Source organism: Nanorana parkeri, unplaced genomic scaffold (genome assembly GCF_000935625.1).
Source record: "Nanorana parkeri isolate BGI_ZX_2015 unplaced genomic scaffold, ASM93562v1 scaffold942, whole genome shotgun sequence".
Taxonomy (NCBI): domain Eukaryota; kingdom Metazoa; phylum Chordata; class Amphibia; order Anura; family Dicroglossidae; genus Nanorana; species Nanorana parkeri.
The window spans coordinates 479,573-492,529 of NW_017307210.1; the positions used below are offsets into that span (position 1 = coordinate 479,573).

Consider the following 12,957-nt stretch of genomic DNA (forward strand, 5'->3'; position numbering starts at 1 on the left):
CCCCGAAACCCTGTGAATCCTGTTTCTCCATGACCCCTGAGAATCCCGTGTCATCCCGACACCCATATCTCCTCGCAGGCTCAGGTATGCTCCTGTATCTCCTGGACTGCCTCTCTGACATAAAGAATCAGTAGGGATATAATATCCAGAGATATAGGCAGCTATAAGGAAGGAGAGGGTGACTGAGCCCCCCAAACTCCCCCTTTATCACCATTCATTTCGGGTGGACTGTCCTCCGAGTGCAGAGAACTGTCTATGGAGAGGTTGGTGTGTTTGCTGGAACTAAGGGCTGGATAAGGTTTCTTTTAGGAAGTGTGAACGTACTTGGAGAGCTCCTGGATGTGCGGACGCAGGCCCTGCTCCCCTTCTCGGACAGCTTGGGCACTCCGGCCCGGACCGGCGCAGGTCTTATCCCAGCATTCCACTCAGTGCTTTGCGCCAACGTCTTTGCCGTCGTCTTGTTCACCGGGTATTCTCCGTTTAGGTGGGCGGCCCAGTTCGGTCTGGTCGAGGCCTTGCCAATTTTTCCAAATTCAGCTGTAAGTGACATCTAGGAACACAATATACGATGTTTGTTGTTATTAAAGTGAAGTGTACTCCATTTTAAAGAGACCCTGTTGTCATTTCAACAACGCTCTTCCTCTAAGACTTTCTGGGTTGGCCCGGCCCAGACGGCACCTCTACATTGCCTGCTGCCAGCTAGCACCGGGGAAGCATGCCCTGAGTCAGCAGCACCCGCACTGTGATTGTACACAGAAGTCCCTACAATGCTGTCAACTATGAAATTCACCTCTGTCACATGACGCAGCCAAGGCAACACTAGAACCTACCTTCACTACGCACAGGGACAGACACCCTGACAGATGCTGAGCGATCTGCAAGGAGAAGGTATGCGCTGAGTAGGGAAGATTTCTGATGGACGGAGATCTGTGCTTTTTGGGGAAGATTTCTGATGGACGGAGATCTGTGCTTTTTGTGGAAGATTTTTGTTTGTAAGGGGGGTCCTGACACTTGCTGGCTCTGACACATGCTGGGGGTTATTGCTGGCCCTGAAACTTACTGGGGGTTATCATTGCTGGCTCTGGCACATGATGGGGGTTATCATCGTTGGTCCTGACACTTGCTGGGGGTTATCATTGTTGGTCCTGACACTTGCTGGGGGTTATTGCTGGCCCTGACATGTTGAGGGTTATTGCTGGTGCTGACACATGTTGGAGGTTATTGCTGGCCCTGACACATGTTGGAGGTTATTGCTGGCCCTGACACATGTTGGAGGTTATTTCTGGCCCTGACACATGCTGGGGGTTATTGCTGGCCCTGACACAAGCTGGGGGTTATTGCTGGCCCTGACACAAGCTGGGGGTTATTGCTGGCCCTGACACAAGCTGGGGGTTATTGCTGGCCCTGACACAAGCTGGGGGTTATTGCTGGCCCTGACACAAGCTGGGGGTTATTGCTGGCCCTGACACAAGCTGGGGGTTATTGCTGGCCCTGACACAAGCTGGGGGTTATTGCTGGCCCTGACACAAGCTGGGGGTTATTGCTGGCCCTGACACATGCTGGGGGTTATTGCTGGCCCTGACACAAGCTGGGGGTTATTGCTGGCGCTGAAACATGCTGGGGGATATTGCTGGCCCTGACACAAGCTGGGGGATATTGCTGGCCCTGACACAAGCTGGGGGCTATTGCTGGCTCTGATACATGCTGGGGTTTATTGCTGGCTCTGATACATGCTGGGGGTTATTGCTGGCCCTGACACAAGCAGGGGGTTATTGCTGGCCCTGACACAAGCAGGGGGTTATTGCTGGCTCTGATAGATGCTGGGGGTTTATTGCTGGCTCTGACACAAGCTGGGGGTTATCATTGCTAATTCCAACACCAACAATGGGAATATTTTGTTCCCAGAATCTCTCTGGTGTACCCTCCGGCCCTTTTTTGTCAAAACCACAGCAAATTAAAGGAGTTAAGGTGGCACACTACAAGCCATACACTGTGAAGCAACACCCAATTCATTAGCCATGTCCACTTTTGTGCTAAAGCATGTAACATGCAGTATACCAGGCATGATAAAAGGTCTGGAGCAAAGCGGGCCCAGAAATCTGTGCGGTTGAAGCAAAAACAAACCCAAAGAAGCAGAGTCATAACCCCTCTGCAGAAAAGATCCGTTAAAAAAAATCCAAAATGGAGCACTCCTTTAAACTCCTCTTCTACCAATAAACAGATTAGGAGACAATGCATCCCCATCATCCTGCGATCTGTTCGCGCCTGCTGAGCCGCGCTCACAAAATCCCATCACCAAATTCTCAATAAAAAAACCCCCCCAGCAAATATGCTCGCCCTTTGTAACACGCACAACGAGGAGGGCACAAAAAATGAAAGCTGCTCCTCATTTCCCCCACAGCCTTTGATGTGATTGGCGCTCAGCGGACGCAGGTAATAGAGGCGTTTAACCGTGACAGCCCTAATTCCCCCGAGACATGACAGACAATGGATGAAGAGGTGCAGGTGTGTGATGTCAGCTGCCATGACAGGACTGATCCCCGCTGACAGGACCCCTTTGTATGGATGGGATGTGGAATGTGGGGGCCCGATGAGTGACGGCCAACAGAGAAATGTAAACACAGGGCCCCCCTGTGCGGCATCTGTACCTGCTTATTGTCTGCGTGTCTAAATGGTGATTTACACGGCTGGAAGAAAGGGAAAGTGCTGTTACCCATTGTTACATTGTTACGCAATTTTCTTATTACAGTGTTTGCATGCTGTCAGAATGACTCATAGGGATCTACATTGAGAGATATAGAAATGACTCTTAGGATCTTTATTGATATATACAATATATATATATTAGGGATGCATCAAAATTTCGGCCACCGCAACATTTCAGGCGCAAATGGTACTATGGGCAAAATGCCGATAGTACCAAAAACAGCGGAAAATGCGGTGCATCCCCAGCTTCTCTCCTCCCTGTTAGGCGCAGGCTGCAAGCTTCAGTCTGTGTCCCCTCCGATCCCCGCTGCTCTCCCCCACCTGTGTCGGCAGAGGCAGCGGGGATCAGAAGGGGCACAGACCCAATCCAGCTGCCATAGAGGAGAGCTCGGCTCCGGTGACAGGCGGGAGGGGGCGGAGCAGTCAGGATGGAGAGCGGAGCACAAAGGCTGAGCAATCCGTACTCATAACTCTGTGTTTGTAAATAACTTAGGACATAGTGATTACTATGTCCCCAGTTATGAATAAACAGGAAGTGCTATACATCACTTCCTGTTCATTTATGAAAGGGGACATAGTAAATATTTACTCTCTGCTCACTTTATGAATGAGCAGGAAACAGCTGAGTGCAGAGGCTTCCTGTCCATTCATGACTGGGTTGATAGTAAATATGTGAAATGACTCAGGATCTATATTGCACTAGGGCGGGAAGTCTTCCATTATAGGGCCGGGCCCTACGAGGGGCCCAGAGGTATACAGGCCCAACTGCCATTACTGCTACAATGGCACCCTGTCTGTGGGGGCCACCAGTGTATTCCGAGTCTCATGACTGGGAGAGGTCAGTGGTAAATGTACATAGAACAGCATACCAGGGACTTGGCTTTGCGCAGCTTATAGGAAGCAGACGACGGCAACTTCTTCCTCTCCAGGTTCTGCTTGTTTAGGGCCGAAACTCCTAAGCCGGCCTTCCTCCTGCAGGATAGAAGAGATAATACAAAGATGAACGCACGGCCCTAAAACTCATCTCACTCATGAAAGAACTGATATCCAATGAATGAAAAGGGGCGGGGCTAGGGACACTCAGGCTGGGGAGGAAAAGACCAGATGATGCTGGACGTCCTCCAGCCAGGAGATAAGGCGGCCTCTATCTGACTTGCTGCAGCTTCTAATACACATTGTGAGGAGCTTCCAGTGTGTAGTGACATCAGAGGAAGAGGAGAGGAGCCGGTACAACTGTGCAAGACTGGAGGGAAGGACGGAGCTCAGATAGAAGACTGAAGGGAAGGACTGAGGTCAGATAGAAGACTGAAGGGGAGGACGGAGGTCAGATAGAAGACTGGAGGGAAGGACGGAGCTCAGATAGAAGACTGAAGGGAAGGACGGAGCTCAGATAGAAGACTGAAGGGGAGGACAGGGGGTGCGGCCCGCACACGGGTGACTGAGAGCCCGACAGTGTCAGGAGAGAGGAGGGGACCCGTCGGCATATCTCATCCTGCCGGGTGAACGTCACCCTCCTCTCCCTGCCGCCGTCCGTCACCAAGATGTCTGCCGGCAGGCATCAATTAGATGGTTGCACACGCGCGATGACGACACGGCGGGGTGTCACCTGGTCTAGAGACCGGGTGACACCCGACCTCGGGACGCCCCTGGACAAAGGTCAGATAGAAGACTAAAGGGAAGGCTGGAGGTCAGATAGAAGACTGAAGGGAAGGACGGAGGTCAGATAGGAGACTGAAGGGAAGGACTGAGGTCAGATAGGAGACTGAAGGGAAGGACAGAGGTCAGATAGAAGACTGAAGGGGAGGACGGAGGTCAGATAGGAGACTGAAGGGAAGGACTGAGGTCAGATAGGAGACTGAAGGGAAGGACGGAGGTCAGATAGAAGACTGAAGGGAAGGACGGAGGTCAGATAGAAGACTGAAGGGGAGGACGGAGGTCAGATAAAAGACTGAAGGGGAGGACGGAGGTCAGATAGAAGACTGAAGGGAAGGACGGAGGTCAGATAGAAGACTGAAGGGAAGGACGGAGGTCAGATTTTATTTCTCTGCTCTACTCCAGTGCAGCTGAGAGCAATGACTCCCGGAGCCAGACTGCAGCGCGGAGACTCCATTTCATCAACAACCTGGAAGTGTCTTTGAAGATGAGCCGTTCCCGGGACATTGCGCAATACTCATGGAGCAGGTTGGGTGGGACGTTCTCAGCAATAAGCAGATTGTATGGAAAGTAATCGGTGATCTGCAGGATGGGAATGTGAACCTGTACGGGGGCGGAGCTCTCATCTCCTACAGAGAAATGTGATATTGGTGAACAGGGAACAGACCTCAGTCATTATGATGGACAATCTGAACCTCATCTACTAAAGGAGTGGAGACTTAAAGTGAATGTCAAGCCAAAAACTTTTTGTTTTGGACAGATCAGGAAAAGATTAGACCCCCTGCCTGGTTTTTACCGCTATCCGGGGCTTAATTAGAGAGATTTACCCTCATTTTATGTCCCGGTGACAACGGTTTTACCAGACAGGAAGTGAGGTAAAATCTACAACAGCAACATAGACGCTAATAAAAAAAAAAAAAGAGGGGCTCCTCTACTAAAGAAAACAAACATTTGATATCTGTCTGCGTTGCTGTTGTGAAATTCCCCTCACTTCCTGCCTGGCAGCCTTCACCGCTTGCTGGCTGTACTTAGCACTGCAGCTCAGGTCCCTGCAGTGCACACCTGCCCTGATTTTAGCAAGGCTTAAGTAGGCTGCTGGACATTTAGGCCCGATTCACACCTGGGCGTGTTGTAGCGCGTTCCTACACTCTGCAAAACGCTCAAACACCGAAATCCCATTATTTCCTATGGGTATGGTTCACACCTGGGCGTATTACAGGCCGTATGAACGCGCTACAAAACGCCCTACACCCAAAGAAGTACAGGGGCTTCTTTGGGGCGTTTTTGTTGCGCGTTTCCATTGGGATACAGCCAAGTAGCCCTCGGAAACGCACGCTTGTCGCACGTTTTTTTAAACCGCGGATCGTGGTAAAAACGCGCGTCACGAAACGTGCGACAAACGCGCATATTCAATACGCCTAGGTGTGAACCCAGCCGTAGGCCCCATTCACACTTAGCGATTTATCGAGCGATTTTTGCAGCGATATCGCTCTATGTAGCTTCTCCAATCCATTTCAATGGAGCTGTTCACATCTCGTCGCTCAATATCGCTTGTAGCTCGTCGCTGTAGCTTGTCGCTCCTACATGACCCTTTTTTCGAGCGATTTCGAGCGATTTTGCTCCTGATTGCATACAGCCCAATAGGAAAATCATGTCGCGATTTTCATGTCGCTCAGTGTGAATGGGGCCTTAGCCTGTGTCTGATCAATAGCAATCTAAGGTGCCCACACACCTTGCAATTATCTGCCGATTTTCTGTGGTCAGATGGAAAAGGTGCAACGGATTCCTCCATCTACCCTAACCTGTGTGGATGGAGGAATCTCCCGCTGGGCCAAGCTTCAGTATCTTGCTAGTCGTCCCCGCTGGCTCTCAAAACACCTGAACAATGCCTGCATCCAATCAGATTGTTCAGGTATTTTGACAGCCAGCAAGATACTGAAGCTTGGCCCAGTGGGAGATTCCTCCATCCACACAGGTTAGGGTAGATGGAGGAATCCGTTGCACCTTTTCCATCTGACCACAGAAAATCAGCAGATAATTGTAAGGTAAGTACAAAACAATATGGGATCCATGGATCACCCACTTTCACCCTGTTGACTTTGATAGACCTATAAACCCTTCAATTCATCACATATCGGCAGAATCGAAAATCCTCTAAGACTCAAAGCCACTCTACCGCACCCATACCGCCACTGCACGCCGCTTAGACTTACTCTTCCCATCGCCCTCTCTCTCTCTTTAATACCCTTTCCTTATGTCACGGTACCAGGGATGTGTCCCAACAAGCATGCAGGTGGCGTGGGATTCCCCTGGGCATGGATGTAATGCGTATCCTTAACAAGCCCCCAAATGTAATGCTTGGATTTAGTCCCAAACCCGAAGACATGTCTGTTTCAGTTAAGTCTACTACAAGTCCCAAGGACGAGCCCCCAAATGTTTTACTTGGGTTTTGTAGTAGACTCAACTGAAACAGACATGTCTTCGGGTTTGGTACTAAATCCAAGCATTGCATTTGGGGGCTCGTCCGGGATAAGTATTACAGTGGGGTCTAAGGGCCAGCCAGCGTTCTGCCGGGGACCCCCTCATGGACGTTTGGGCTTAGCTGCGTGCTGATCCCAGGTCTCAACCACTAGGCTTACCCTGCTCACATGTGGAGAGTACCTGTACATACAGGTGACAAAGAAGGTGAAGATGGCAGCAGAGAAAAGGGAGATCTGGAAAACGGGCCAAAGGTCAGGGCTGGCAGCAGACAAACGTAGTCAGGAGAACTAAGCCGAGTCGGCGCATGAAAGGTCAGTCCAAGGATAAGCAGATCAGGAACAAAGATGCAAATGGGACCTCGGAGGCAGCAGGAGTGTTGCTCAAGCAAAGCAAGCTGGTCTGAGCAGGATTCAAATAGAGAGACATAGGAGGCTGGACAGGAAATAGCAGGAAGAAAGCAGTGGCGGAACAATCACCATAGCGAACGAGTCAGCCGCTATGGGGCCCGGGGCACACAGGGGGGCGCGGCCAGGATACCCCCACTGATGCTGTGCGGGCCGCCTGGGTCGTTATGGCATCTCAGGCTGCTGGCTGTCACTGGCGCCTGTGAGGAGGAACGCGCCGCTGTTAGATCACGACAACCTGTCAGTGATGTGTGCAGCGGTGCGTTCCTCCTCACAGCTGCTGCTAAGTCAGTGACAGCCAGCATCTGTGGAGGAGGAGGAGGCTGGGCCGGCATCGGCAGAGATGGAGGAGGTGGTGCCCGGCGATGGAGGAGGTGGGGCCGGCGGTGGAGGAGGCGGAGAACGATCGGGGTGACCAGTAAGAGGGTTTGACCAGTCCACCTGAGACCCTGCAGAGCCCACCATAGAGGGTCTATGGTGGGCTCTGCAGGGTCACTCTCAAGTGGGTTGTTTGGGATCTCAGGTCGGCTCTGCAAGGGGCATAACTAGAAATCACACGGCCCCAATACAAAATTTTCCTATGGGGCCGTGTGATTTCTAGTTACGCCCCCCGGAAGCAAGGTATATTAAGTATCAGGTGAAGCGGGTGACACCCATAGCTGATAGCTCTGTGGAGCAAGAGCAGAGCACATGCTTGTAGAACCACAGGTGCCAGCAGACCCACATCAGCAAAGACTTAAAGGAGAACTATGAGGGGGGGGGGGGTGAAGTGAGGGAACACATACCGGCGTTCGCTCACCTCTCGATCCTGTCACGGCACTCTGCCATGACAGGGGAGGGGCTGGATTCCCCCCTCCCCGCTCCGATCCGCCAGCGCTGACTGGAGGAACGGACGGGGGAGGGTACAGCTGGCTCTGCCTCTAGATAGGCAGAGCCAGCTGTCACTCACGCAGCTGGGCGGATCCAGACAGTAATGTCGGGACCAGTCCAGGCTGCGACGTCTCAGTATACCGCGAGCTGTAGCTCCCTATATACTGAGCCTAGGGTGACGGGAGGACGCTAGTTTGTGTCCTCCCGTGACCCTTCGGAGAGCTATGGGGCAAAGCCCTGACCCCATAGTTCTCCTTTAACAACAAATGCAGGTCTGCAGGAGCACATGTAACAGATCGGCTCTGCAGCTGATCTGTGACACCTTTAGATGTTGACTTCCAGGGCAATCACTCATTGGTTCCCATTACTGTGTTCCCATCACCTGCACTATCTCTACCACGTTGCTGACTCAAGTCTTGTATGTCCATCTTGTGAATTTTGTAAAAAATTCCCAAAATTATTTGCAAATATTTGTTTTTTTACCAGAGAAAACCATTCATATAGCAGGAGGACATCATCCATGGGTGCTTAGGATCCTACATACGTTGGGGGCCCCGTGGCAGCTGCATCCACTTTGACCCCTTCTTGGCGAGGACGCTGGTTACAGGAAAAGGAATACACAAGAGCCTGTCGGTGTTCAATCATTTCTGTCATCTGTAGGAGTATGTCTGCCGGGCAGTATGACACGAGGCAGGAGACCCGCGCTGCAGCTGGAACAGTACGATTCAGGTCCGAGGATGCTGAAAAATGATCTGTGTGCATCCCGCCGGCAAGGACAGGATCCGACAATCCATCACTGTGATCTGTGTGCACTGTGGGGCCGGCTCCCTGTTCAGACCTGGCTATAGGAGAGAGGTAATCCATCACACGCCTCTCCTCACCTGTCTGCTGACACGGAACACCGAGAGTCAGACAAGGTGTATACACACTGCGCTGCCTGTATATAGCACCTCACCACCCGCTACAGTCACAGTGTTATAACACCTCTGCTCATCCAGCGACAGGGGCATCCGGTCCGCCTGCAGTGTCTCATGCATGTGCCAGATAGTGGCCTTTGGCTATGGCATGTTGCATGCATAAGTGTACCCGCGTGCAATGGTGTGCGTTCCTGGAGCTGGGAGTGCTCACAGGCCAAAGAGGGTATTTAGGCTCCTTCCATCATGGGGGTGGGTGCCGTGACCTCTTGCCAATATGTGCCTGAGATTCTGCTGTTCCCGCTTTGCCTGTTGCTAACCCAGATTGCCTGACTCTGCTTGTGTTTCCTGCCCATCTTGCTCACTCTGCTTGTTCCTGTTATTCTTTCTTGCCTGCCACTTGCCTGGACCACTGCCTGGATACTGACTGCTCTCTTTTCTGCTGCCTGCCTTGACCTCTGCCTGGATATTAATTACTCTCTTGCCTGCTGCCTGTCATGACCTCTGCCTGGATATTGACTACTTTCTTTTCTTCTGCCTGCCACAACCTCGGCCTTGATATCAATTACTCTCTTGCCTGCTGCCTGCCATGACCTCTGCCTAGATACTGACTACTTTCTTTTCTGCTGCCTGCCATGACCTCTGCCTGGATATTGACTAATCTATTTTCTGCTGCATGCCTCGACCTCTGACTGGATACTGACTGTTCTCTTTTATGCTGCCTGGCTCTACCTCTGCCGGGATATCAATTACTTGCTTGCCTGCTGCCTGCCATGACCTCTGCCTGGATATCAATTACTCTCTTGCCTGCTGCCTACCACGACCTCTGACTGGATACTGACTGTTCTCTTTTCTGCTGCCTGCCTCGACCTCTGTCTGGATCTTGACTACTCTATTTTCTGCTGCCTGCCACGACCTCTGACTACATACTGACTGTTATCTTTTTTGCTGCCTGCCTTGACCTCTGACTACATACTGACTGTTCTCTTTTCTGTTGCCTGCCATGACCTCTGCCTAGATACTGACTACTTTATTTTCTGCTGCCTGCCTCGACCTCTGCCTGGATATCAATTACTCTCTTGCCCACCATTGTCCAGGTAGTTGTATCGTACGGTGTCCGTGGGATGTTTATCTGAGGAACGCCATGGCTGGAACTCCTTCCTCCCCAGGTCATGTGACTTGCCCAACACGGATCGATGGGTGAGAGAAGATGACAACTTTGTATCCAAAGCTTCTTTATTGATTGGCTTCACGTCGATAACGACAAACTCGTCCTTTGGTGGAGTCTGCGAATGTCAGACGGATCGCACAGCCGACAATGAGAACCCAAACTATAGCTTTTTATGTTTGTTACCCTCACCACCAATACATCTAAATCTCTGGGGCCGCATGCAGGGGGAGCAATAGGGGCTGTCTTAGTGACCTCTAGCAGTTTCCTTACCATGTCTGCAATCTCTGACCACCTCCTGTATCATGTCTGCAGTCTCTGACCATCTCCTGTATCATGTCTGCAATCTCTGACCACCTCCTGTATCATGTCTGCAGTCTCTGACCATCTCTTGTATCATGTCTGCAGTCTCTGACCATCTCCTGTATCATGTCGGCAGTCTCTGACCATCTCCTGTATCATGTCGGCAGTCTCTGACCATCTCCTGTATCATGTCGGCAGTCTCTGACGATCCCCTGTATCATGTCTGCAGTCTCTGACCATCTCCTGTACCATGCCTGCAGTCCCTGACCATCTCCTGCACCATGCCTGCAGTCTCTGACCATCTCCTGTATCATGTCTGCAGTCTCTGACCATCTCCTGTACCACGTCTGCAGTCTCTGACCATCTCCTGTATCATGTCTGCAGTCTCTGACCATCTCCTGTATCATGTCTGCAGTCTCTGACCATCTCCTCTATCATGTCTGTAGTCTCTGACCATCTCCTGTACCATGTCTGTAGATTATTTCCAATCTCCTGTATCATGTCTGCAGTCTCTGACCATCTCCTGTACCATGTCTGCAGTCTATGTCCATCTCCTGCACCATGCCTGCAGTCTCTGACCATCTCCTGTATCATGTCTGCAGTCTCTGACCATCTCCTGTACCACGTCTGCAGTCTCTGACCATCTCCTGTATCATGTCTGCAGTCTCTGACCATCTCCTGTACCACGTCTGCAGTCTCTGACCATCTCCTGTATCATGTCTGCAGTCTCTGACCATCTCCTGTATCATGCCTGCAGTCTCCGATCATCTCCTGTATCATGTCCGCCATCTCTAACAGCTTTCTGTCATAAGACAGTCATTGAGTATTATGTGTGGTCCTTAGGGGATGTCGGGGGCCACACCTGTAGTAAGCTGACCACCCCTCTTGTAGGAGTGTTGCACCCACCTTGGGTCTTGTGACGTGCAGTTGGTCCACCATCTCTAGGTATTGTCTCTTCCAGATTCCTTGTTCGAAAGGCGTCGGGGAGAAGTTGATGTACCACCCGAACCGCAGGCACTTTGGCATCCACAGCTGGTCCAGTTCTGTCAGGGACTTCCAGTGCCAGCTCACCTGAGGAAACCGAACGCCCATCATCATCGATACCACAGACCTGCCATGCTCACCTGTACAGTGCTGGCAATTCACATGGGTCCCTCCCCTCAAGGAGCTTACAACTAGGGAGGCAGCGATACCGATACTAGTACCGGTACTGGTGCCGAGTATTTGGGGGCGAGTACTCGTACCTGCCCATATGCTCCTCATGCCTATCCAGATACAAGAACTTCCGGTATCAGTAGGCTGGGCGGTGCTACCTATTACCGGAAGCTCAAGTATCGGGCTAGGTATCTGAGCATTTGGGCGAGTACGACCTGGGTGGTGAGTCATTACACGCCGCCCCCCTTCCTGATTGGCCTGGTCACCAGGGAGCTGGCTTCCCAGCCAATCAGGAAGCCAAGGGGCGGGTAATGACTCCTCCCCCTGGCTTCCTAATTGGCAGGAAAGCCGGCTCCATGCTCCCTCATCACCCAATGACGGAAAGCCAATCAGGAAGCCGGGAGTGGAAAGCCAATCAGGAAGCCGGGCGGCGTGTAATGACTCACCGCCCAGCTCGTACTCGCCCAAATGCTCCGATGCCTAGCCCGGTACTGGAGCTTCCGGTAATAGGTAGCCGGGCAACGCGTCATTACACGCTGCCCGGCTTTCTGATTGGCCAGAAAGCCGCCTGCATGCTTCCTCGTCACTTGGTGACGAGGGAGCATGGAGCCGGCTTCACGGCCAATCAGGAAGCCGGGCGTGTAACGACGCATCCCGGCTGGCCAGCTTCTCGACCAAACAGGAAGCAGGGCAACGCGTGATTACACGGTGCCCGGCTTCCTGATTGGCCAGAAAACCTGGCTCCATGGTTCCTCGTCACCCAGTGACGAAGAGCATGGAGACGGTTTCCTTGCTGATCGGGAAGCCGGGTGGGCGAGTCTTTACACGCCGCCTGGCTTCCTTCATGGGACTTCCGGTATCGGTATTCGGTATCGGCGAGTACCGCAAAACAAATCTCGGTTCTCGTACTCCATATTGAAAAACTGGTATGGGGGCATCCCTACTTACAACCTCCGGTCCCTATCTTACATACACATACTAGGGCCGATTTGGACACGAGACAATTATCCTGCTAACCTGTCCTTGGAGTGTGGGAGGAGACCAGCACAAGCACAGGGAGGACATGCAAACTCCATGCAGTAGTAGTGTCCATAGAGTCCTGAGATTCATACAGCTCTGCCACATAGCAGGACAGGAGACCTACATTTTCTCTGCTTCAGTTCAGTAGCACTTACATGTCTTGCCACTCCGCCAGCCTGTGACTGGACAGTGAAAGGAGAAGCAGCAGACCAATGAGCTCATCTCTCTGCTCCTATCAGCAAGTCTCTTGTTATCACATGACCACTGAACTGACTGGCTCCTT

At 51.9% G+C, this 12,957-nt stretch overlaps 1 protein-coding gene across 1 annotated transcript in view; it reads right to left on the minus strand.

Moving 5' to 3' along the window:
- The window catches only part of FBXO16 (F-box protein 16), a 30,958-nt gene that overhangs the window by 1,831 nt on the left and 16,170 nt on the right, over nt 1–12,957 (minus strand). The window contains 7 exon segments of the mRNA XM_018566366.1: nt 325–550; nt 2,649–2,687; nt 3,576–3,641; nt 4,731–4,755; nt 5,757–5,777; nt 10,112–10,314; nt 11,406–11,570. Of these exon segments, the coding sequence (XP_018421868.1) occupies nt 325–550; nt 2,649–2,687; nt 3,576–3,641; nt 4,731–4,755; nt 5,757–5,777; nt 10,112–10,314; nt 11,406–11,570 (745 nt within the window).